The sequence below is a fragment of the Opisthocomus hoazin genome, chromosome 3 (assembly GCF_030867145.1).
Source record: "Opisthocomus hoazin isolate bOpiHoa1 chromosome 3, bOpiHoa1.hap1, whole genome shotgun sequence".
NCBI classification, from domain to species: Eukaryota; Metazoa; Chordata; class Aves; order Opisthocomiformes; family Opisthocomidae; genus Opisthocomus; species Opisthocomus hoazin.
The window spans coordinates 54475779-54503303 of NC_134416.1; the positions used below are offsets into that span (position 1 = coordinate 54475779).

Below are 27525 nucleotides of genomic sequence, written 5' to 3' on the forward strand. Positions count from 1 at the left end.
ACAAGTCAATATTTCTTTTTCCCACCCATTAAAGGAACTAACACCACTCAACCTCTAAGGATTTATTTGTTGAATCTTTGCAACAGGCTGTTATAAGACCTGTCAGTACACTGAGAATCATAATTGTATCTACAGCTAGAAGGCAAGAGAGAAAGAAAGTATTTATGCACGTGCATGTGGATGCATGCAAACGTACATTATATAAAGTCAAGCCTGGCATAAAGCTGCATAAGCAGCAGGCAGCGTGGAAGGCACTACGTGCACCAGTAAGTTTCCCAAAACAAAACAATGCCAAAACCTTATCACATCACTCATTCATCACTTATCCAACGCACTGAACATACTCACCTGCTGTTAAGTAAGCATAGTAGCACTGGGACCACCTGGACTCATTTTTAAGCCTTTCAAAGGATTCAAACGCATCTTTGAAATTCATCTCTATCATGCTGCACCAACCTAAAAACCAGACTAATTTAACTTCAGAGAAAGCTCAGTAACCCAAATTTGGTGTCAACATTCCTGAAACACACAGTCTCTTATAAGAGCTGGAGCTAGTTTAACAATTATACCAGTAACTGGAAAAGTTAAAAACAAAACAAATCAATGACATACATTTAAAGCCTAGTTTAAATTTACTGGGAAATGTTGAATTGTAAGATTCCATACAAAACAACAAATCCACTGCAGAGCAACAACAAATCTCTACACACACATAAGTGCTCTTTTTTTCAATTTAAATACTATATTTTGGAGGATGCTGAAACTTACAACGCTACTACTTGCTCCCTTATTCATCCCCACTATGAGAAGATCCCTTAACAAGACACATTTAAAGCCTGAAGCAACATATCTTCCCTGCTTTAAAGACCTCTATGCAAATTCAGAACATATAGCATATATTGCTATTGATAGAAGGAAATGAACATGAAATACAGGTGCTGCAAACTGTGAAGCTTCACTAGACTGATTCATTTTTGGCACAGAAATGGTAATTCCACAGACAAGTCAGACAAATTAATTTCTCACTTTAAATAATACTCTGTGGTGTTTGCCTGTGATTCTATAGTCTACTGTCTGATTTTGCATCACCTTGTATTTGCAGGAAATTTTAAAATTATGAAAAATTGTTGAAGTCTACTTGCCCAAACAAGAAGACAGGATTATTACCACAAGCCATCCAAGACAAAGCCCAGGATTCTAAAGCCTTTTTGAAAATCCTAATAAAAATAATCCAGTTTGTTTATTGAAGTTGCTAGTCTAAACTTGAAAATGAGCTATTTATAGTATAAACATACCCAACTTACCTATTTCATATAAGCAGACATGTTGAATCTCCCTTTGGTCTGTTGCAAGTTCCAAAGCAGTATGAAATGAGGTCAAGGCACTATTGATTTGACACTAACAAAAGTGAAAGAAGAAAAAAAAAAAATCAGATGTCTGAAATTCAGTATTTGTCAGATAATTTCATTTTGATATAGAAAACATTCAGATTTCTGTTAACAGGTATTTAAAAATAACTATATGGTTAAAAAAAAATTGAGGTGTATTACACATTGCAGCCTCTGGTTTGATTAGATGAAAGAGGAACAACATCCCATTGAGAGGAAAACCTCAAAATTCATTTCTGACTCTAGAATATTTTAAATGAGCTAAAAACCACCATAGAGCTAACAGTTTGAAGAAGGGCTAATATTAATTCAACATACGAGCTCCACATTGCAATTCCTTTGGCCAGCTTCCCTCCTCCCAGCTCTCTCGACCTGATCACTTTTGAATGGAAGTATGGGCAAATTATGACAAAAGCCTTTCTTTACATTGATAAACGAGCATCTTAAAGAGGTCCCATAGTGAACAGACTTCTCCATATATTTCATCTTCATGACATGTAACATAATACCAAAAAAAAACCAAATTACAAGAGAGAAAGGAATTAAGAATGACTAATACAAAGCAACCCAGATTTATATTTAAATGCAACTTTAGACAGGAAAGCAAAGTGTGTGCTTGCAAGTTCTACCACACGCAACTGCAAAAATTAAAACATACAGAAAGGAACTTGCACTCTAGAAGTTATACAAAAAGAGAAATGTACAACACTATAGAGTTAAAAAAAGGGGGGAGGGGGATAGTAGAGGAGTTTAATACTGTAATAAGGATCACCAATAACTTCCAGCCAGTTCAGATCATCTCTCAACCTTAAAAATCAGTGGCTGTATTCCTCCTATTTGCTATTAAGTCTGCAATTCATTGGTTTTGTGCAGTAAACTTTTGAATAATCTCATTTCTACTCTTACTAGTCATTCCACCTTTAAAAGTCCCTCAGTAACCACTTTAAGCAATAATTAATAGAAAATCCATAAATGCTGCATAACATGTAAGAAGCTCAAAAGAAATTTTGATAAAATCATTTGTTACCAACAGCTTAGCAAAAAGAGACTGACAGTTTTATAACAACTAGAATGACAGATAGTTCTTTTCGCTACCTTATTTCCCAGTCTAGTATGGGACTTCTCTCTAACAACGATCATAAGGGGGGGATGCAAAACAACATTTAATTAGTTTTATACACAGACACACTATATACACCAATATGGCCTATATCTGCTTTAATATCATTCCTACGCTTATTCTCACATACAATTAAAATAATTTATACAACAGAAGAATCTTTAAGCCACTCTCTGCTGGTTAAGCACATAAGTGAAAGAAACCCTCGGAAAAGCAAACCTGTCATCTACGCAAGCATAACTGAATTCAAAAATTCCTGCAAAATTCTGCAGCGTTGTATCTTAAGGCCAAAAGCACACACAGAGCTCTGAAGTGATTTTATTAGATGTTCTTTGTCTATCAGGGAAAACTGTTTTAGTTGCTAAGGAACAATTTAACTATAAATCATATATATTGCATTAAGATAGCACAACTGCCAGCAAAGAGATCCACAGCTGTAGCAATACAAACACTGTACACTTTGAAAATAAAACAGTGATTACACTAAGACGCTTGTTGGCATGACAGAGGAATATACTACACAGAAAGAGAGGTGAGTTATATCTGCCATCAAAGTTACCAGGGAGCCTAGGCAAATCTTGTTTACTTTTGTAGCAGCACATTCTCTCCACTACATATTATTTCAGTGATGCTGCATCACTCCAACATTACTTCCTGGAAAATAAGTGTTACAAGCCCAGTCTTACAGAAAAAAATAAAATAATGTTGGCATCTTTGTGCCAAGAAGTTTTGAAGTTCAGTAAATCCATGCTTTGAATGCTTATGAGGAAAATGCCAAAAAAAAAAAAAAAAAAGAAATCTAAATATTTAGTCCTCTGTGAAGATACTTTGCTTCTAAAAACCTAAAAACCCCAAACATTTTAAAATGTAAATCACTTCTTTGTGAGGCATGTTATTACACACAATGACTTATGGCAATTACATCATTGTCTGCAATGCCATACAACAGCCTGGGGCAGCACATGAAACACTGACCACCTAGTAATATACAAGTCCAGATAGATGAATATTCAATCTTCTATAATCCATTTCTCTGTCTAGATCTCTCAAGTGTTTTGACATCTGCCTAAGTTTTCCTTAAGCATCAAGCTCAGTAAGTATGTTTCAGAGACATTCCTTAATAATTAAAGTTTCAGTCACCTCCAGGCATTGTGACAACATGCTGGAATATGAATTTGTACTCTTAGGTTTAATTCTTAAAATAAATTAATTATTACCCGTTTACTGTTTCAGAGAATAAACAGAAATAATTATAAAGTCCCAAAAGTCTGAAAGTATAACGCATTGCTGACACTTGAAGCTGATGTTCTTGAGATTTAAAAAAATACATATACACTTGTAATTCCTTCAACAGGCATCACTCCTGCCTCTCTTGGACATAATACAAAGACAAAAAAAAGATTAATCCATAAAACGTGTAACATACAGAACCACATAACCATAAAGAGCATTATTAAAGCTAATGTAAGAATTATCATCTTTCATTGCTTGACTTCAGATTAAAACCAAAAATGCCCCAGCCCACCAACTAAGCATCTACAGAGCTTCCCGAGCCGACAAACGTTTCCCCACAGAGTTATTCTGAAGTCTCAGGACACTTTTCCTCTCCCAAGACCTCTCTACTCTCCATTAGGACTATGAATTTGTAAAGCCTTTAAGAAGTCATGCTCATAACTAAGGGGAAAACAGCAAACAACGTCTAACAGGGGTCATTTTACCCTGGAGAACACTATATGCAAATTTCAAAGCCGGTATTTTCTGTTCCTTAACACCACACACATACACCCCCCCCCTTTTTCCCTAGACATGCCACAAAATGAAAACAGAATAAAGCTAGGATTCTGTACCTACAACAAGTAACTAGAGTAGCCAGCACAGTTCCTGAAAATAAACCCTGACATTACACAAGCTTTGAAAATTTCTTTACTTAAGACATCATTGTGGCTTTATTCCAGAAGATTCATTTAAGATTTTTCAATGCTTATTATTACTGTTGCCCTCAGTCTACTTTTCTGCACCACACCCTCCCATACCTAAATAAGAATGACACAACTGATACCAAGATGTCTACTAACTGAAAAAGCAAGAGTACTTGTCAGCACTATGTTTAAGGCCTCAGTACCACTGCACATTTTCACCAGCCTGCACACCAGACACACCATAGCACACCTGAATGTACCACTGGTGTTCTGCCCGTCAGCTGGTGTATTTGGTATTTTTTCCTTCAGAAACACACCTATACCAACGGAACTCTACAGATCAAGTCCAGAACTGGAGTTTTTTGTCCCAGTCCCAGAGATTTCTTGTTGCTTATCTATACACACATCTGTTCCCAGTCAAATGAACTTGCCCCGTTCACAATTTTGTCAAACACTATTTTTGCTTTATACCATTACCCCTCTCTACATGAAGCTATCAATATATTTAATTATTTCTGTTTAGAGCAATTTTTACTATCTAAAAAAGCAGATAGAATTTTAAGAAAAAAAGTGTTGCTGATTATGGAAAAAAAAGAGAAAGCAAAATCACAAGGTAAAAAACCAGAAATATGCAAGATCTGGAACACCATCTTTTACTCTGCCCTCTCCCATGCTACCACCATGCCCATCTTTCACTATGGCCACAATACCACACTGTCCAAGTCACAGTTTTAAAAGTAAATTATTATTTATTAACACAATTATATTAGACAAAACACATTTAAAAACATTGCCATCCATTTGCTATTTTCACAGTAATAACAAAGGCCCAAGGGTACAGCCAGAAACTCTGGATTTCAGACCAGTGTGTTTCAGCAGCTATTATACTAATTACATTTCTAAATATCCATTAGCTACAAGAATAAAACACTACTATTACTTGGTTTTAGTGGCATAAGCTTACATGAAACTTCACTTTCTATCAGCTTCAGTGGGAAGAGTTTCAAAGACAAACAGTCAGACACTCACAAAGAAATACTTGTGAGACTGGAACACATACTATGTAATCACAAGTCAAGCAAAGCAGTAGTTACGTCCATAAAAGCAGCTTAAGTGAATTATGTAAAAGTCAGGGAAAATGCCGCTTTTAATACACAGTCTGTTAACCTACTCTTTGAAAAAGCGAGATCTGATCATCCTGCCAGTGCAACCTCTAACATTCTGGTACACTTTCATTCCAGCTTTCCCAGATGATCCTCTTCAACTCATTCATTTCAATAGTCCAAGTGCTTTCAGACTTTATTTCTCAACAACATGAATCTGGGAAAAATGTTGAAAGTTTATTTGGTCTATGTTTATAGTACCCGTAAGGCTACTTCTCTAAAAACTGAAGTCTGTAAGGCTTTTATTGACTAATATTTATACACGCTTCTTGGAGCACAAAGCATTATATGGTCACACGCTCTTCATTTGTCTTTCATAGACATCAGTGTGACATCTTCCTTCCTCCTTGACTGCCTTCCTCAGAAATTTTCTCTTTTGTTACATTTGTGTCTCACTGTCCAGTCTTGTGCTACTGCTTCTGCCTTTAGATCAGTTTCCCTGCCTCCAGGTGCCCATGACTGAACTGTGCTCCTTACTGTTTCTTTTTTTCCATAGAAAATAAAAAATACACACATACACATATACAGGTGCGCATACATATGTTAGCACAGAGACACACACAGATACTTGCTAACAGAAGCTGAATCATCAGCTGAAAGTTACACAAAATGTATGTGCTTGTAGGACCAAAGGCTATAAAAAAATCTGACGGGTGGAGTGCTAGTAGGCTCTAATACAAAGCCTACAATGACCATTACTGATTCTTATTTGCAGAACACACAAGCTCTTCTGCATAACAACATATAAGCTGCTTTTCATCTGTCTTCAATTAAATTTTATCACAGAACTGTTAAAAGGTGACACATGTTAAAGACTATAAACTATACAAGCTTCAGCTTCAGGTATACTCTAAGCACTTACAGGGTAAAGCAGAGATTTACCTATTTCAGTAAGCTGTCTCAAAATAATATTCCCACGCCTGGCAGAAAGAATTTAAACCTACCTATGTATTAACAGTTTCAAGGAAGGCCATATAAGCATTTTAAGAATTTAAACCTACCTATATATTCACAGTTTCAAGGAAGGCCATATAAGTACTTCATAGGTTTTGCAGTAGGTCCACTCAGCACCCTCAGAGATGAGTTGGAAATTACTACTCAGTGTATTAGTTCATAATCTCAGAGTATATGTGCACTTCTGGTTCAGAACGTACGGTAAAACCAATGCCTGGATTTGGGACCTGTGTAACTAAAAGTCTATTGTGCAGAAATCCAGTGCAGCTCCCCATGCCATTGACACCAGTCACACATCTGCCTTCACGATTATGTCAACAACATTTAAGCAAATTAAGCTTGCAAATTCTTAAGAGTCTACAGAACATCTTGAGACATTTAACCAAAACATTTAGACATAGCAAAGCCTCAATGATACAGTACCACTCAGAACAAAGGAAAAAAAGAGTGGCTCCTGAACAGAAAAGCCCTCATGCAAACAAATATGTGAATAGTAAAGGGTCATTTAACTCCTATTAGCAACCAATTAACTTTCTGCTGACTAAAGGTATGGCTACATAGCATTCTGCCTGCCTCAGCTAACTAACTTTACTAACATGGCCATGCTGTCTCTGGCACAAACTATTTCACTTGGAGCTAATCTTCAGCATCTATATACAGCATTATTTAATGCACAAATACTCTAAGATAGCAGGTAAAGAACTCTGAAACACAACAGTACTCCAGAAAGGGACTGTCTACACAAAACTGACAGTCATTCCAAACCTATCTCCTGTATTTACACACAGAAACACATACTCCGTCTACCGACAACTAAGTTCATAATTTTGCCCTAGCTTGCCCTGAAAGTCAGAACAATTGTGTAAGGGTTGAATTGTATTCCTCATGACACTAAACATGAAAAAAAGAGTTCCAAATACCAAGTCATACTCTGACCATCAACATATTTACATTTCTAACTGCACTTACGCTCATTTGGTAACTATTCGTAACAAATTTGATTTTTACCACAAGAATGGAATAAGCATATAACTGAACAAAGACCAGTAAAATCTTTCCCACCTGGAAAACAGCAATACTTCCCAAAGACTGACAGATTGCCTGCAACAGTGTAATTCTTAAAACGTACTTTTGCTTTTAGAAAGACGACAAAAAAAAGAAAAACAATATTCAAACCCCATGCAAGAATATGCCTGCAAAATCTGCCAGGCCACAGAAACGCGCCCCCCCCCCCACTCTGCTACTGTTGCTACCTCCCTCAAAATATTAAATTAACTCTCAGATACCCTAGCAAATAATGACCATCCATATTAAGATCTGGATTAGCTCTTGTAACTATGATGTTGAGATGAAGGGTTTGAACATTCTGGTTTTGTGCTTTTGTGGTGGGTTTTCTTGTTCATGTAATTGCTCTGCTCTTAATATTCCAGTCTGATAAGAGCAGCAGCTAGGAGTTGAGTAGTTTGAAGTACCCATCACCGTCCTGTATTATCATAGATTCTTAAAGAGTAACTCAGCCAAAAGCCGCGAGGCTGCTGCAGTGTTTAAGTAACACTCTGCAACCGCATTCTCAAACGTATTTTCAGTAAATACACCCTTAACAACAGAAAACATCCTGGTTTGACCTCTTAAAAGCAAAAGCAGTTATTTGAGGGAAATTATTGCAAAGAATCAGCTGTATATGCATAAAATGAAAAGGGGAAGTAAATGCCATGTACTCAGCAGATAATACTCAGATTTAGCTTGTCAAGCAAAACTAAAATAGCTATTTATACCACAAGAAACTCATGAGTGACTAAAAGCACTTCCTTTTAGCACAGAGCTACAAATATATCGAGTAGCTGAAAAAGAATTTCAACGTGCCATTAATTCAGACAGAAGTAGTGGAAAAGCAGGTTTGGAACATGAACTTGGAACTAGGAAGGAGTTAATCCTTTCTTCTTACTTATCTTTTCATATCTCTATATCTTTAGTCACAATCTGCTGAAGCTTGCACAGCTCACATCAGAAAATCATAAAAGAAGAAAGGGTGAGGGGAAGAAATCAGTCAAAAAGGAAGAAAACCTGCAGTACCTCTAATCGCTGTATCCTTCCTTTGAAGAACATGAACAGAGAGGAATTTGGATACGCAGATTCTTTTTTTGCGAGAATTTCTTTTGCCTCTTTCAACCCTGCCTTGTTATCGCTGCCATCAAGGGCAAAAAAGGGACGAACAACTGTGTGGTACCACAACAGAGCTAATCTAAAAGAAACACGAGAGTAAAAAGGATTACAGCTCACAAACAGAAATCTAAGGATAACATTCTACACAGGAAATTTTTTTAACAATTCTGAAAGACAGATATAAATCTTCTCTTATACAACCTGGCTTTAAAACACACGATACTATTGCCATACATCAATGTATGTACTCCTAAACTGCACCTGAACATACAATTCAGTGCACACTACCCAAAGGTAAAGTAACAGGTGAGCTCACAGCATCAAAGCAGTTCAGCCTTTACAACTATTTAAAAAAATAAAAACCAATCGATCATTAGAAGGAAAAAAAATCCCCAACACCCCATAAACAAAACTAAACACACATCAGACAACACACTTGAAATCAATGTTAAACAGAAATACATCCACTGTTCAGAAGGGCAGACATCTACATGACCTGCATCGCTCCTGGAAACAAGGGCAGAGCACAAAGACTTCCAAGACCATCTGAAGAAGGAAACACCCTCAAAAATACCATTTTTCTTCCCCAGAAAGCAGAAAGAACAAATCAACAGGAACATTTAATTTTAAGCTTTCTTAACCAATCAGAAATCCAATTCTTCTCAAGCAGAAGAAACTTCAGTTCTGCTGTCAATGTTTCAAAAGTGACATCTGATGGTACCTGCAGTAGGCCCAGTAATAAAAGGATTAATTTGGCGATAATGGAATAACAAACCCATTTATGAGGGCAGTTTAAATTAAGTCCGGCTAACCCTTCACCTGGTAAAAAGACCTGCATGCGGTATGAAGGCTTGGGAAAAAAAGTACATGGAAAATACTCCTCTAAAAAGACTATAAGGGAACATCCTATTCTACTCAGATACTAGAAATAAAAATAAACTGGAAAAGATCTTTGGCTAATAGTATGGATAAATACCCAAGTGAGACAACGACTCCTACAAAATAGTATGCTCTCCATAGCAGAGAATATAACTTGGGTAAATTTACTCAGCCTTCAGGGGGTGCTTTTATTTAGTCTGCTGGCATATAAATTACTAGACATTAGAATAGCAGATACTGAACAACACAGAAATATACCGACACAAACCCCAAATACACGTAAATAACTAACAGCAGAGAGATCTCATACATTAGTAAGTGATGAATCTACTAAACCATGGCATGTTAAACAACAAACTACAAGTTTATTTTACCTGCTGTTGTTTCCTTTAAAGCAACATGACCTTTCGGTTTTGACTTTTTTCCATTTACTTTCAGTACTAAGTTATCTACCAAAGCATTTCAATATAGCTACTCACGTAGCTAAAGGGGCCTTCATGTCCTTACTTTCACTTGCATACATCAGTGAAGAAAGCCCCTGTAGGCGGTCTCCAGGAAAACCCAGCAGGTTGATGATTTTGAGCAGGTTTGGGGGCACCATGGATATGCAAAGATGAAAAAGTCCATATCCAAAGCTAACAGCACCTTTCAGTCTGTTTAGCGAATCCTCCGTTACACCTTCTGCAGCAATATGATTATCATTTGCAGCATCAGAAGTCAAGGATTCCTGAGTTGTTTTCTTCTGATATATTTCCTGAAGTGTATTAATGTCCGTATAGCACTTATTGTAAATTTTCCAGGCTTTTCGGAGTATCCACCCACCTTTTATGTATGCTAAAAATGAAGGAAAAAATATTTCAAGGACATATTTCAGGAGTGGAACACAGTAAGTAGTAAACGCTGTTTCACAGATCCCAGGAAGTTCTCTCTATTTGCATTAACTTATTGTATAAAGGATTTTGCAATAGCTACCGTCGTCTTGAAGAGGTCTTTCATACTGGGTACTACAAACATAAGTGCTTTTCAGCCAGAGACTTCAAAACAGCATGTAATACAAAGGGACTTCCTTTCAGCTATGTAGCAATACAACTGTCAGAAACAGAGAAATCCAAGAACGTAATGCTGGATTCTGTCCACTATAGAGTGGAGATGAAATGGCTGCCTAGCAAACAGAGAGAAGTAAAATTCAAAGAAGAGATTACACCTCTTAAGCCAAATTGACATTAAAAGACAGTTGATGGGAAAATACTAAGAAAACCCCTTGCTTTGGTTTAGATAAAATCATAGAAAATATAAAACAATGCATAAATTTTATGGTTTTAAAACATTTTGCAGCTGCCTAGCTTCCTCAACTTCAAATGCAAACTGGGTACCTAAATTTCCCTAAAAATCTGGTCTTGAGCATTCTCAGTTGAGAATGCGAGAATTCTCAGTCTCATTGCCCTCTTTACAGAAGGGTAAAGAAAGACTTGACACCAAAAGATGAAGACATCCAATTTGCCTATTTACACAGCGTTCACCTTGGTTATAACACAACCTTGGATAATGGTAAGCAGTAAACAGAAAACAAACACAGAATATATTTGTACATTTTTTAACTCTAAAAGCAGACCAGCATTTTGTCTGTGACAGAGCACTGAGAGTTAGGAATTGCAGTGACAAGGAGTTAACTAAAAATGAGAGAATAAAAAAGCATGGTTATAGCAGCAGTGTTCTAAACAGGTTATCACCTAATTTGCAGAGATCAGTGATATAACTGATGCCAGAATTAGATCATAACAGGTGGGGTGTGTCAAAGAAAATAAAAACACTATTAATACCAAATTTTTCTTTATAAGCCTTTGATATATTTGACAAAATCCTTCCAATGACAAAAAAAACATTTTTAGAGAAAGTATCATCACTGACTAGACTACCTCTTTCTGTATTCTTGTTGTATGAAGAGAGGATGAAGCCAGTTTGATAGTCTTAAGAAATCACACTGAGAAAGACTGCAAAATATGTATTCTCAGCTGTGGCAGAAGGGTTCTGTCAACATGAACTTAAAAGTACTAAAAAAATTAGTCCTCTACCGTGAGTTCCATATTAAAATGTTATAATAAAAAATGTAAAGCCCTGCCACGATTCAGCTGCATTACAAGACTAACGTTACTTTAATTTTAAGCAATTAGGTCACTTTTCGGCTGCACAGAATATTTTGAAAGTTAAGTGGTTCACCACAAGAGGAACGTTCATACCACTATGCACAGCAATGCAGCAGACAACTAATACGGAAAAACCTGCATTTTACTTATCCTAGAGACAGTGGTTCTGCTAACTACTGTTGTTCTGACACACACAAATGGAAAGGATAATACGTGGGGGGGAACATAGTTTTAGGCTTTATTTCCACCAGTGCGCTGCCATTAACCATTCACTAACACTGTATAACCCTAATAGATTTGATATACTAAGAGAAAACAATCTATCACATTAAAACAATTAATTTCTGACATTTTAAACACGAAAATTAAATCAAGCCATATCACTGAGATGATTTCCCAGCATGAACTTCTGAAAGGAGTCAGATCCATGACAGCAGTGGGAAATATCAAGAAAAGCTAGTCCAATAATGCTGTGGGAAGCTAATATAAGTTGCTGTGTTACTAACTTTATGATGAAACTATTTCTAATATATCCATGAGGGTGGAAAGGAAAATCTAAAATGTGTTAGGCATATGAGAGAGCAGCTGGCTTGTCATCATATGCTTCTTGTCAAGCTGTTCCAGGAATAAAAACACAATAAATTTTTCACCCATCCACTGATCAGAAATATTTATCTGCCTCTGAAGAATGCCTTTTTTTTTTTTTTTTGAAAGTTTTTTTTTTTTTGAAAGTACAGTCATCTCAATACTCTGATTGCTATTTCTGTATGGAAACACGATAAAAACAAAAGATGTTTATTCATAATCAGGAAGATAATATAGTCAAAAAATGAAATAATGGATCCAACAGTTCAGCAACGACAGTAACTAGCAGTCGCTGAGGTGGCATTTAACCACTTGGAATTTCAACTAAAGATTTCACGTATACTTTTTACTCTTTAGAGTAACCCAAATATACTGCATGTTCTGTACTACTCTGCTACCCACTTCAGTTCTCCAAGCAGCAGACAAGAGAAAGGGAACAGACACCACCCTCAGTTACAGCATCCAACCCAGTTACGCAGCTGCAGAATACATACTGAAATAAGAAAAATGCTTCAAAGAGAGGGGAAAAAAAATAACCACACCACAAACAAAAACCCAGAACTGCATCAAAACCAGTAAGAAAACCTTTCTGCAGCAGTACATACACAGTAGACAGAAATACCCCCAAAATTTCTGCTAGCTAGAACCAAACACATTCTTGACATCATGGCTTGGAAGAAACCAAGTCTGCACATCACAGAAAGTATTAGGTCCTTGACTGAAGATTTTAGTGTTATTTTAAATAATCTGAATGGTATTTCTGATTTCTTTTGGGTTTTCAGCAGGGTTTTCACTGACATCTCTTTGTCTTCACTGGTTCAGCAAGAAGCAGGAAATGCACTCACTTTGTATATGACCTTGACCACGTTTTCTATAAACTCACGGATGAAGGCATGTTTTAAGATTATGTAAGAGATCCAGGAATGCAAGAGAACATTAGAAACAGCTTTGCAGCTGAGACGAGAAGGTTTGTATTCAACACGACAGGATTAATCTCTTTGGCATGCAAGGACGGACTTTGGTGACCAGAGAATAAGAACTGATTCAGCAGCTCCATCTTCAACACGCTTCATTTAAAATTACTTTCACTGGCAGTTTGTCATCTTCTTGAGTCGTCATGAACATAATGCATATGGGACATTAGGATTTTCTCAGCGGCCTGGACTTATAGCCTCTTTTATCTTGCAGACCACATGAAGCACTCAGATGCCACCCGTCTTCGTAGCAACTCCCCAAATGCCTCTATAGGAACATGTAAAGGACTCCAACCCATCTCAGAAGAATCAGTTGAATGATCATTGGTACAAACAAAGCAAAAAGGTGTAATCTGTAGCAATCCAACTTATTTTATGATACTACTACCTACACAAAGGTACATCAATAGCTCGGCAAGTGTTCGAATCTTGGAATGTTTCAAATGGAACGGTGCTCTTTCTTACAAAACAATCATCTTTGCTGACAGACATTTTGCCACTTTACGATCAAGCTTTATTAAAAAGATCATGCAAAAAATATAACTAAACATTAAAGCCACAGCACACCTGATAACTCTTGTTTTACAAATGCGAGCACAGCCAAGTAGACTTGACAGTCTGCTACAATTATTTGTCTTTGCAGACGATCTATCATGGATAGAGTGGATTTTCGTCCATCAACCTGTTGGGAATACACAGAGCACAGAAAAATGTTACCAAAGACAATACAGAATACTGGTCTAAACATGACAAATTAAAAAAAAAATCCAATATTAACAGCAAGCGGTACTACTACTGAATTAATTCAGCATTTTGAAGTTCAGAACTATGGTGAAAGTTTTTGACAGCTCATCAAGCAAGCTCCTACTTAATAAACAGGGAAACCTTACATATATGCCATTAATTATTTTTGTGAATATTCTACAAATACTCAGAACAGATTTAAATTTCATGTAATTATTACTAAATACATCAGACATGAAACTAAAATATGTTAGATGGAAAAGCACAGAAAGAGGTATATGCCAAGTGGCAGGGAAAATACAGTGCCTCTTAAGAGCAGAGAGTTATGTACGTCAGGTTCAATACTTTTTATCAAGTAAACTAAATATTGAAGAGAAATGGCTTCTTTTTCTGCTGTAGATCTGCTATGTCACACTAGGCAGGCCACTCGACATTTCTATACTACTACTTCAACTAGTTCTCAATCTGCATGCTTTATTCTTCCTTCATTATTCAGAATGAAAAATCTAAAAAAAAAGAAGGAAAATTCCCTAGGAATATGTCTGGCACACAGCACTATGCAGTCTCAGTCTCACAACTTCTGAACATTATTAGAGCATGTATGATTTAAAGTTAGCTAGAAATAGACAGGCTACAAGCTTCCTGAAATAACTTGAGTAAGTCACTGATTTGAGGTGTTAAGAAAATAATTACTAACATCAACACAACCTGCGGCTTTACAAGAGGAATTACCTGACCCCAAGTATTTTCTGATACTTAGGAAATACATGCAAACTATTCGACCTAATTTCTAAATTTATTGTTAATCTCAACTGCTCTTCACATGTCAAAAATAGTATTGTCAAATACAAAGAGGACAGAAAGGAAGTTTCCAGAAATATTTATCCAATACAACTTTCCGTACTTTACAGATAATGTTCTTACATTCTTTTTAATTTTATTCTTGATTGTTTCTATAACTCCAGCTTCTTCGCTTTCACAAAGTTTCTCTGTAGCCTTTAAGTCATCACACGCTAGCTGCATTTTCTCTTCTTCAAATGTCATCATGGCATTCTACCAGAAACAGAATAGATTTGAATGGTAAAAATCACAAATATTTTTATTTCTGCAAAAGCTATAGGAGAGTAAAAGTTTTAATAAAAACTCACTTTTTTTTCAAAAACTTATTTATACACTCACAGGTCAATACACATACTTCTACACAGAAACAACAAACTAGAGATTTGAGCACTTTACCAAAATTCCAAGACAAATCAAAACAATATATTAAGTCCTATCCCCTTGTCTTAACAAAGCTTCATATGCAGTCAAACTGAATGCACCGTCACATTACATTAAGCAGAAGTAGGATTTGTATAAGTTAATTTTCAATTATTGTTATGTAAGGCACGATTTGCATCTGTGCAGATACTGCTTTTTATGTCATTCATCCACATAAATAACAGACCTCCAAAGTCAGTAACAAGTAACAGCTACTGCATTTTTCAAAATAATAACCACAATTCCTAGTAGGAAAAAAAAAATGCATACAACTCCAACTACTGCTGAACGAATTTAGAAAGAATTCCAGGGGACAAGTAACTTCTTTTCTTGCTGCTTTATTAAACAAAAGATCTGAATGACATGGGCACACAAGTGCTGCTGCTATGTTTAGAACAGCAGCTAAGCAAGATATTTTCAAGATCCACCGATGCTGCATTGTGATGTTACGCTGGTTCAGTGCATCAATTCAGATCAGCAAGCCTGAGAGATTTCTCCCTCTTTCGTTTCTTCTCTCCACTGACTTAAAAGCAAGCACATGCCCCAGGAGGTTTCCTAAGCAATATATTTTTCCATATGGCATAGTCTACAGCCACTAGAGAAAATTCAAATTAATTTCATTTACAATGTATCTATTTCTGGCATATTATAATAAATTCTGTCTTTAAAAAGAGTATTACCATAGATAATTTCTGGTGCAATTAAAGATTAAGCAGCAAAGTCAGAATAAGGACAGTCTAAAAAACAGGATCCAAACATTTTCTAATACACCTGCTTAGTTTTTACGTAAGATATTCTCATTTTTAATACTTTAAAAAAAAAAAAGAAGAAAAGCATTTAACAGACCTAACTTGCTCATTACAACTCTCTAGTCAGTCAATACTCTCAGTTCTCATATATTCAAGAAGGAAACAATGTGAATGAATTGAATAAACAACTTTCACCTGGCAGTACAGATGAAGAAATTTTCAATAGCAAAAGCTATCAGGAAAATAGCATTCATGAGTATTGTTTTAATAATACCTCTACTGCTCATTTAAAGGAGGGTTTTATTATGGCTCTTTTAATGGAACACATAAATATTTCATACATTTGAGAAGCTGAATCACAGAACCTTTCCTTTCTATTTAAGCCACATGAGTAAACAAGTTTTATATAATGACTTGTTTTCTAGCTACATTTAATCTAAAACTTTTAAAAAATTAAGTCGTATAAAAAGAAAAAAATTAGAGTATCCACCGTTTATGAACACACGCGTGCACAAACATTAACCACAAGAGAAGACACATATACTCTCTGCTCCCATCAACTCACCAAAAAACTGACAAAACTGGCTCCAAAGCTCATTAATGGGCTGTGATTTCTGTAAAGAAAACAAAATGCAGTTACTATATTTGCACTTATTTCCTATGGCAAAGATCAATATTTCATTTGTTGATTTTAACTTACACATCTGTAAATAAATCTTGCAGGTTTTGTATCAAGTTACAAATAAATGTTGTATCATTCTGCAAGATGTAATGGAAACAGAAAGCCAAAAGCTTTGTCATTTTCACTAAGACTTGAATATATATTTAAAAATATTTTTTTCCACCATTAAGCTGTAGATACTTTTTAAGAGAAACTACTGCCATCAAAACACATTCAGTGCAGGTCAAAAAAATTTAAGAGCTACAGAAAATTAAAAATCCACTAATTCTACTCTTCTCTATGATCCATCACTACAAGTTTGACCTAGCAGACAAATGTTAACTGGTTCTATTAAGAGATTCCCACTTCTCCCTGTTCCTGTGAATTTAAGTTAATCTACCCACATTTCAGAAAAATGCATATGCCACACAACATAAGTTGCTGGAAATACTAAGCTCTTCCAAGGCTTATGATTTTATAGCTGCTTTGTTTCAAGCCCAAAATACATATCTTACTACACCACGTGGAACAATTTTAAGATGCTTCACCTAGCCTGTTTGCAGGGAGGGATATTCCAAAAGGGTGAAATCAACTGCTAGATCAAAAAATGCAGGCAGCCAAAACCTCAAGCTTCAGGACTACCATAGTCACACAGACCATGAGGATCCAGCAGTGTCACACAGAGGGCTTTTTTTTTTTTTAAAAAAAAAAAAAGAAGGTATTTTCCCGTTTGTTGGCACACCAATGAGAACAGCTGCCAGTGAATGCCTCTGCTATTCAGTACCTGGTCTGTTCTCTACCAACAGCTGTGTTACAGAGAGCAGCAGCAATCAGCTACACAAGTTACACTTGCTCCAGTTGGCACTTTCAGCATGAATTCTTGCTGCAGAGGGCACATGGCTATCTCATAATCCACTTTTCAACTCATGAGGCGTGCGGGACCCATTCAGCAGCCCATCTTATCACCATACTCCACAGCACATAACCTCCGCCACACATTTCAAGGTCACACTACTGCATTATCAACACCCAATGGATCTAAAACTGCTGAACAGACCAGCACAAGAAATTTTTGTGTTTATGTGCTTACGTACAAAGTTGCACTTACATCATACTTTCAAGGAAGCTCAAAAATAAATCAAGTGTTTCATTTTTGAGCTTACTTACATTTACATACAGAGAGAGAAAGAAGTTCTGGGGAGGGAAGCAGGTGGGCACCTCTAGATAATCAACCTATCACACTGAAGTCCATTCAGAACAGAAGATTGTCAGAGAAAGATTGTTTATATCAGAGTGAATTAAAAGAAGTCAACCACAACAGTCTTTGAATATAACCAGAAAAATAAAAATGCATGACATAACAAATAGTTAATTAGGTCTGCACTTTTCAATAAGAGCCTTAGTTTACACTTCTTGATTATTAAGTTTTCATCCAAACTGAAAACTGTAATTCACTATGTGCTGGTTTTGGCTGGGACAGAGTGGCACGATTACCAGGAATGGTTCTAAAGAAATAACTTTATTGAAATAACTGAAATTTGAGCATCTGAACACCTGTAAAAAGTTTACTTGTAAAATTGAGAAGTATTACACTCCTACTAAAACTCTGCACAATAAAATCAAGATTTTGAGGGGTTTTTTTTTCCCCTCTGAAATGCACATAAGCAAATCCAGCAAGCTTAGGAACATACGCACTTGGCTCTCAGAAGAAAGTAGCATTCAGGCATTCCTTGGCAATATAGATATGGGTTTTATCAGAAAAACATAAATACAAATTAAATATTGTGGAATTTATAGAATAAATAGTGAAAGTGTTGCATATGAAAATATTTTAAGTTCTAGACTATTTTCATTAGCAAATGAATTTATAAAAAAGATCCTCCTGCTGTAGAAATAGTTACTGAAGCTTAATAAACCCTAGAATGCATCATCTTTAGAGGTAAACTGATTCCCTGTCCATGGGAACAATATTTTTGAATAGAACAACTTGAATAATGGCCATGTCTGGGAGTGAAACCACTAAAACTGAATAAACAGGAACATGGTTGCGAATCAAACAGCATATATATGCTGTTTCAGCAGCTCAATACATAGGCTAATTTGGACTTACTATTCAAATATTTTTTTAAAACTTGGTCTTCTTTTCTCTTCAGGACTTTAAGAGCCTGTTCTTAAGAATGCAAACACATTCATGTGAAGGTATCAACATTTAAATACGCATTTTGAAAGCCTTTATATTTCTTCTTTGGTAATTTCTTATACTATGTTAAAAAAATGACGCAGGTAGTTACAGTTGGGAGCCAACTGCTCTTCCAAAATTGCAAAAGATATCACAGCGCTTACTGCAAGCAATGAAAATTTGTCTAAGTATTTTAATGCATATTTGTCCAAGTAACACTGAGAAGTTTTCCCATAAATAAACTCATATTTCAAAACTGATTCCCCACTTGCACTTTGACACTCACAGCTCATTGTTTACAACTCTTCCACCACAATTAAAAATGAGACAACAAAAAATTCAAGAGCCACATCACTCTACTCTGAAATTATCACTATCTGTAATACATGAGGTAAAATGTTGCAGATTAGTCCTTTTTAATTTTCAGTCACTCAATCTATAAAAAGCATTGTCATTACAGCACATATGGGCTGTAGCACATAAGGACCCTGAAGCAAGAAAACACGATGCATAATATTATACTGTGTCTGGGAGCTGCTTCTGTTGAGACCATGATGTTTGGCAATCAAAACATGAAAACTTCACTGCAGGAGCTCCTCATGCAGACTTTGTCATCACTAAACAAAATAAGGAACACTTCTGCCACATTCCTACGTACTCACTGGGTAGAGACTATAGTTGCAACTTTATGGAAAATCATTTGTTAAGGTAATTTCAGCGTTTAAACTCCATTTTCAACAACCGCATTCAGTGCTCAATCTTTGCAATTACATTGACTGATAAATTCTTCAACAGCCAAGGGTTATCTTTTCCTTGAGAGCTAAGAAAAAAGTTTGCAATGGCACCAGTAAACACTAAGGCATGGCTAATGATGACAGTAAGTTTCTGAGAAAAGCACGATTTCATGAAAACAGCCCTCAGCTCAAACTCCTTTTAAGTGACCTTCAGCATCAGACATGTTTTCACATCTTTTGACAGATTCCAGAAAGTTGTTAAGATACAAAAGAATGAGGTAGCACTTCAGGAAATACTAATAGCAAACCAATGGCCACATCAATGTTGACAGGGGTTACGGAACTTAATGGATACAAATGAACACTGGGACACTGCACTACCCAAGTTGTCCTCACTACTTCAAAGCAATAACTTCCATCCACTGAAGGAAAAATCTCGACACTTTTAATTAGCTCAAAGATGAGGAAATTTTCAGTCTCCAGACATATTTTGTAAAATACTGTTTGCACCTCACCTATCAAACTAGGACTCGGAAGATAACTTTATTATAAGAAACTGTGCCATTAGCACCATTTCTCCAAGATACCACAGCAAAAGGTTGTACGTATCAACAAAGTTGGTATGTATAACTAAACTTAAGTGAGAAGCCCAAGACCGCCAAAATAGACCTTTCTTCCAGATGTATAAACTGGTGTTGTATGAGACATGGCTTCTCCCAATAAGCCCTAATTCACCTCATTTCATGGCATCTTTAAGACATTGATTCACTTTCAGAAGAAAGGTGTTTGCCATGCCCCATTTTCACACAATATCCAGGAGGTTTAAGCCTTGGTTTAATAAGGCTGACATAATACAGCTGAATTTTACCATAAAAAAAAAAATCAGAACTGAAGCACATCACAAGAAAAATCAATTGCTTCTCAGTATTTTCTTTTTTTTTTCCACAGCCATCTGCATGATAGCATTTCAATTCCAAATACATCAACCTCTAAAGCTACTACAGCCTAGCTCAGGTTTAAATTTCAGTAATGTAATTAACCCACCAACATTTTCTTCCTGCTTTTCTAGGTACTGCTACTTTAACCATGGTCCCCTAAGAATTCCAGTCATCATACTGATAGCGATGCTCAAGTTGAAACAAAACAAATTATTTTCCTCCAAAGCAGTAAAGCATAATGAAAAATTAAGAATTCATGTAAGTTCACAGATAAATATAGAAACAGCTATCAACTATTTTAAAGCAAGCAGAAATACATATAACCTACACGCAAAGGTAAGGAATTTACTGCAACAACATACAAATCCTTTGGCCATTATTTGGTCACAGATTATTCTAGAATATTTTCTAAAATTTATTTGTGAGACTACAAACATAACACAGATCTTTACACAAGTACACATCTCATCCGATATTAGTATATGAAATAGTTAAGGCAATATAAGTGTCATGAAAGCATTACGGTATTAAGACACATTGAAAACTGCAGATGTCAGATCTAGGTTTAGTTTATATTTCATAATCAGCCCAGATTTGCTTTAATTGTTAAACAAGCTCTTCGTATGCGCTTCTATTTTCACTACAAATACAGAACCAAAAGAAAAATTCAGGAATATAAAAAGAATAATTCCATGGCCCTGTCCCATCCAGTTTTTACCTGTTTTATCCTTCTGCAAATTAACAGGGGATTGTTTTTCTCTAACTTCAGGCTGTTAAGTTTAGATGCACAAGAATATCAAAACACTGCGAATTATGACAAGCATTTTAAATTGCACCTTTACTTTGAAAAGTAGTTACAAAGCTGAGACACAAGCTAGTTATATCAACTGATTTGTACTGACTGTCCAATTGCACACTCTTAATCCATAAGAATTATGGCCTTTTGCAAAACCTTTTTCCACTGTAGGTTCAACTAACCTGACCAAAATTACCTTCCAGGACAAACTGTAGCAGCTTAACCAACTTCATACAACTTCTTAACATCTCTGAGTTCCTGAAGTATATTAAAACAAAAACATATCCATCCCATCACAATAGCCTGAAATAATTTACTAGAAATAGTAGATCAACGAATGGGTACACTAACAAGAGTGAAAAGTCTTTAAAATATCTATATCTTTCACAGAGTTAATTTCTTCAGTGTTAAAATAAGGTCTGCTTACTCTCACCTCTCCTGCCATCTCCACAAAACCTGATTTCTAACTTCTGAGTTATAAACTCAGATTTTTGCTAAGCTTTCTGTCCCTTGGACTTCTAGCTACCAGATTTTGCTCCCAATGCCAAATGGATCTCTTAACCTCCCTCTGCCCCTCTTACCACTTCTTTTGGCGACAACACCTGTCTCTGTCACGCAGGCCACAAAACACAGCTCCATAAACAAGAATATCAACAGCGGTTAGACTGTTCATACATGGGCCACACTCTACCTGCTGATCAATGCTGGCTTAACGTCACTTTGTCTCAACTTGTATTTGAGTATCGAAATACTTTGAGCCACAGGCACTGCTTTAAATTAGTAATATTACATTCAAATACCTACACACAATGGAATTTCTGGTCCATTACTGAACTTTGTAAGTCTATGAATACATATACTGTAACATGTCAGAACTTTAAAAATTTCGGGTTTTTAAAGTAACCGTACTAAGCTTTTTTCTCACTTTCCCATTTCCTCCAGCTTTCCATTCTTCTCCATGTTCTGCTTTACCCTAGCAGATTGTACAGCATGTTTTCATACAGTGACCCCATTCTCTAAATCTTTACACACTTCGTCTCAGAATTCTGTTTCATCTACATCATCTTCATTTTCTTCTTTGGAGATGATCTTATATACATTTTACTTATGTGTCTTGTACCATTTCTCTTTTCATTCACATACAAGTTGAAAACTTCATCAAGCCTTCTCAGAAGTAAGAGTCATTCACACACAGTCAAACGTTTCTCCGGTAGGAGACAGAAGACTGCCGGATTTCTTGTAAGATAATATCCCTGATCTTAAACTGAATGTTATGAGTCAACATTCAGCTAAAAAACTCCCAATTTTATTTGACACTGTCTTCTCTCCTCTTAGCTGGAGGAAGTTTTAAATCATTTTTGAATTGCAAATGCTCTTAAGAAGTGAAGAATCAGAAGAAAAAAAAAAAAAAGGTATTTTGACAGTTTCTTCTCTTCTTAAATGTTTAGGAATCCACAAAGCAAGAAGGGGAGAAAGAACATTCCAATTTCAGCTTTCTTGCTAGTGTCAGAGTGGTTCACCAAAACGACACCATCTCATGGGACAACTGTGGGCTCCACCTCCAATGCCTATGTCCTTGGTTAACCTCCACAGCCCTTGAGGCTTTCACAGGCACTCAAAGTTTAAACCAATGAGAACTGGAATGGTGTCAGCATTGTTCAAACTGAATAGAAAGACTGATATCTGACAGTTTCAAATATGAGTTAGCACTGTGGGTATCTGAGACTGCTACAAGCGCTAAAGACAGTGGTGCTGTCTGCTGCAGATTTACGAAAATATTACATCCATCGGCATTTGAACCATGTTCAGAACGTTGTCACCACTAGCAGGTGGAGGATCTGGACTTCTTAAAAAAAAAAATCATTAAAAAGCCTATGCAGATGTCAACATTACTTGCAAATGATTTTTCAAACCCAGACATCTTCCCTCAAGTATAATTTAAAATAAAACAAGTCACAAATTTCACCTGATAAATCATTAACCGCTTTACAGTGATAATCAAAGCAGTTCCAACTACACGTTCCATCTGAAACACAACTGAGGCATTCACCCAACTTCTTCAGTTCTAAATAGATACATATGAGCTCTAAACACCAAAAGACAACGTGCTATTCTCCCACGCCCAACACAGAAACAATGGTTCTATAGCCCATAACTTCAAAGTACCGCCACTCTGCAAAGGCAAGACTTTACGGGTGCAGTTACATGTATGAAACACAGTTGCAATTTCTACCCTGGTTTCCTCAAGGACTGCATTACGACCAGCTTTCAAATATAAGTGATACTGAGCTCATCAGCCAGCTTTCTGGAAGATGCAAAAACGCAGAATAGCAAAGAAAGAAACAGATCCCGCCTGCTTTGGAATGACAGTTGTCCTTAGACTCATCAAGGATGTCTACCATCCCATAAAGATAGCAGCATTCATTTAAACTAATTTTTCACAAAATCCTTTGGGTGGCAAATGAAGAAAAAATTAAAGTATTAAAAAGCAGGAGCAATAGTTTCTAAGAAGCAGCTTTAATTAGTTTCAATTATGTGGCTAACAAAACTGAAGTTTTGCTGAATAATTGAGTTTCCAAATAGTCTTGTAGGTTCTTATACATCTTCCATAGCAAGAAAAAAAAAAAATAAAAATCCATTCCTCTCTTCACTTCTAGGATTCATCTGATAACTGTTAAGCTTCTGAAACAGAGCTAAACTACCTGCATAGCCAGCAGTCTAGAATTAACACTTCCTATAAAAAAGGTCACTCGAAATACAGACGACACACATTCTCATCAAGTTTGAAAAGCTGTATTTCATCGCACATCTTTAAGCTCTAGAGCAGCAAATTACAAGCATCCATATTAAATTATGGAGAGCTCCCAAAAGCTGCTCATTTAGCTTACCAGTCCCATTTAGGATGGGTTCTGTTTCATAGTTTCAACAGAAATACACTCAGTTAAGACTGTATGCAAAGAAACATGTTACAGCATTACTTCAGTTCTTGTAGGAAGAACACACCCAAGACAAGCACAGAACCAAAAACCGTTCAGGGAAAAAAGTCAACCTCACTGCATGTGTGTCCACAATCCAAATTTATAGGAATTTGGACATACTTTGCTGTATCTTCTCTCCTGCCGCTAATACAAAGTTTCAACATACAGCTAATCCGCAATTCAGTGAAGGTCTTTTGGTTCACAGCAAGAGCAACCCTGCTAAGAATTTTGGCACGAGTTAGACAGGGCTAGAGATATTCACAGTCATTTAAAAACTAAGACAGCGATTATCAATTTATGAATCATAAAACCACTTAATCTAATGGAAGAATTCCTATTTACTCCTTGCAGGTTGTGTTTAAAGGCCAAGATCAAACAGTACACTGAACTTACAGGCACTTCTCAATAAAAAATCAAACAAAAAAAAGCCCACATCTGGAAAAAGGAAAAGATAGGTAGATTTCTGCATTTAAGAAACCCTAACTAACAAACCTTCTAGATACCCAACAGAACAATTTGCAGAAGAGATTATTATTCACTCTTTCAAAAGAGTGTCAAATTGTGTCTTGCAAATAGGAATCTTAACAATTTTACTCCCTAGCACTACTATACAATATAAGAATCTGCACATATTTAGAATTCCTAGACTACTTCCAGATCCACACTCCTGAGAGCAAGCAATGGCACACAGAACCACAGAATCACAGAATGGTCGGGATTGGAAGGGACCTCTGTGGGTCATGTAGTCCAACCCTCCTGCCGAAGCAGGGTCACCTACAGCAGGCTGCACAGGACCTTGTCCAGGCGCATCTTGAATATCTCCAGAGAAGGAGACTCCACAACCTCCCTGGGCAGCCTGTTCCAGGGCTCCGTCACCCTCAGAGGGAAGAAGTTCTTCCTCATGTTCAGACGGAACTTCCTATGCTTCAGTTTGTGCCCATTGCCCCTTGTCCTGTCGCTGGGCACCACTGAAAAGAGTTTGGCCCCATCCTCCTGACACCCACCCTTCAGATATTTATAAGCATTTATTAGGTCCCCTCGTAGCCTTCTCCAGGCTGAACAAGCCCAGCTCCCTCAGCCTTTTTTCACAGGAGAGATGCTCCAGTCTCCTCATCATCTTTGTAGCCCTCTGCTGGACTCTCTCCAGTAGCTCCTCATCTTTCTTGAACTGGGGAGCCCAGAACTGGACACAGTACTCCAGATGGGGCATCACCAGGGCAGAGTAGAGGGGGAGGAGAACCTCCCTCGTCCTCCTGGCCACACTCCTCCTAATGCACCCCAGGATGCCATTGGCCTTCTTGGCAGCCAGGGCACACTGCTGGCTCATGGTCAACCTGTCGTCCACCAGGACACCCAGGTCCCTCTCCACAGAGCTGCTCTCCAGCAGGTCCACCCCAAGCCTGTACTGGTGCATGGGGTTGTTCCTCCCCAGGTGCAGGACCCTGCACATGCCCTTGTTGAACCTCATCAGGTTCCTCTCTGCCCAACTCTCCAGCCTGTCCAGGTCGCGCTGAATGGCAGCACGGCCTTCTGGTGTATCCACCACTCCTCCCAGTTTGGTGTCATCAGCAAACTTGCTGAGGGTACATTCTAACTCTTCATCCAGGTCATTGATGAAGAAATAAGACTGGGCCCAGTACTGACCCTTGGGGGACACCACCAGTTATCAGCCTCCAACTAGACTCAGCGCCGCTGATGACAACCCTCTGAGTTCTGCCGTTCAGCCAGTTCCCAATCCACCTCACTGACCACTCATCCAGCCCACACTTCCTGAGCTTCCCTAGGAGGATGTTATGGGAGACGGTGTCGAAAGCACACAACCAAAAGCGGAGGAGAGGAAACCTCATCAGGAACCAACAGGTTCCTTAGAGACCTAGAACAACTGACAACTCCAACAGGCTCAAGACGTCAGTCACTCACAGGGCGCAACTTCACATGAATGTGAGCCCCACGTCACGCATGTGAGGAATGCAGAACTGGGACCTTACTTGTCCCCTGCAATATTCCAGTCAGTTCTACACAACAGCATTATGTATGTAACACAGCAGTACGCACTAAAGACACAACGACCTGTTTAATATTAGCCTGTGGCAGGTACACAGCGAGGTCATTATTCTATTATTGATAAGGGGAGTTTTCTTAATTTGTCTCACTCCCTCCTCCATGCTCCAAACATCCTTTTTGTAAGTAAGATCTACGTACCTAAGTACACCATCACCAGGAAGCGCTATTTTAAGCCAATCAAAGACTTTTTAATCACACTGACAACAGCAGTATAGCACATATTAATTATTTATAACGTATGCGCAGCCACGGCGGCTCAAGCTTGCGTGGAACGCGTTACTCCCCTGGCGAAAAGCAAAGGTGTAGGCAAGCTTTTCCTTAAGACTGACTGACACCGCTGTGCTAACGCCACTCCTGTCGAGGACTGCTTCACGCACAAACCCAGACGCGCGGTACGCAGGGATTATGAGGGCGATCCCGCAGCCCGGAGACAGCCGCAGCAGGGCTGAAGGACCTTTCGCCGGTGTCCGTTTCGTCGGCTGAAACCAGCACCAGAGCACCGGAGCGAGCCCCCCCACCCCCCCAAGAAACGTCCCCGAGGCCGGCGCTCCCGAGGGACCCGCCGAGACCCCGCAACCCCCGGGCCGCGGAGGCGAACCACGCGTGCCCCCGCCCCGCGAGGGCGCAGACTGAGGCGGGGACCGGGGGCGCCAACCCCCCCCCCCCTCCCGCCGGGGAGCCGGGCAGGGCGAGGCTGAGGGCGGCGGGCCCTGCGGGCCCCACGGCCCCGCCGCCCGTCTGAGGGGAGAGCGGGGCCGGCGCGGGCGCGGGTGGGTGAGCGGGACAGGTGCGCGGAGGGGGGGCGGCCGGGGAAGGCGCCCGCGGAGCGGTCGGCGGAGGACGGCGGCCGGGGCTACCTGTATTTCTTGAAGAGCTGGTCGGACTCGCGGAAGCCGTTGTTCAGCAGCATGTTGATGCCGGCCAGCGCCAGCTCCGCGTCCTCGATGGGCAGCGGCGCTTCCCCGTCCTCCCGCCGCGGCGGCGGCTGCTCCGAGCCGGCCATGACGATGAGGAGGCAGCGGGACCCAGCCGGCTCTCCCCTACCCACCCACCTACCTATCTGTCTGTCTGCCCGCCGACCCTTCCCGGGCGGCTCGGTGCTGCCGCGGAGCGCCCGGACGGAGGAGCCGGGG

At 38.3% G+C, this 27525-nt stretch overlaps 1 protein-coding gene across 2 annotated transcripts in view; it reads right to left on the reverse strand.

Moving 5' to 3' along the window:
• TTC39C (tetratricopeptide repeat domain 39C) overlaps positions 1–27525 on the reverse strand; it is a 39279-nt gene extending 11754 nt beyond the window's left edge. The window contains exons 1-8 of one of the 2 annotated variants that reach the window (XM_075416310.1): positions 27250–27525; positions 16608–16656; positions 14958–15086; positions 13857–13971; positions 10066–10420; positions 8618–8786; positions 1305–1398; positions 349–456 (exon numbers count right to left, since the gene is read on the reverse strand). In XM_075416310.1, the coding sequence (XP_075272425.1) occupies positions 349–456; positions 1305–1398; positions 8618–8786; positions 10066–10420; positions 13857–13971; positions 14958–15086; positions 16608–16656; positions 27250–27395 (1165 nt within the window). In that variant the 5' untranslated portion in view covers positions 27396–27525. Of the gene's footprint in view, positions 1–348; positions 457–1304; positions 1399–8617; positions 8787–9960; positions 10026–10065; positions 10421–13856; positions 13972–14957; positions 15087–16607; positions 16657–27249 lie in introns of those variants that run through there. The other variant, XM_075416311.1, reaches the window with a different exon arrangement.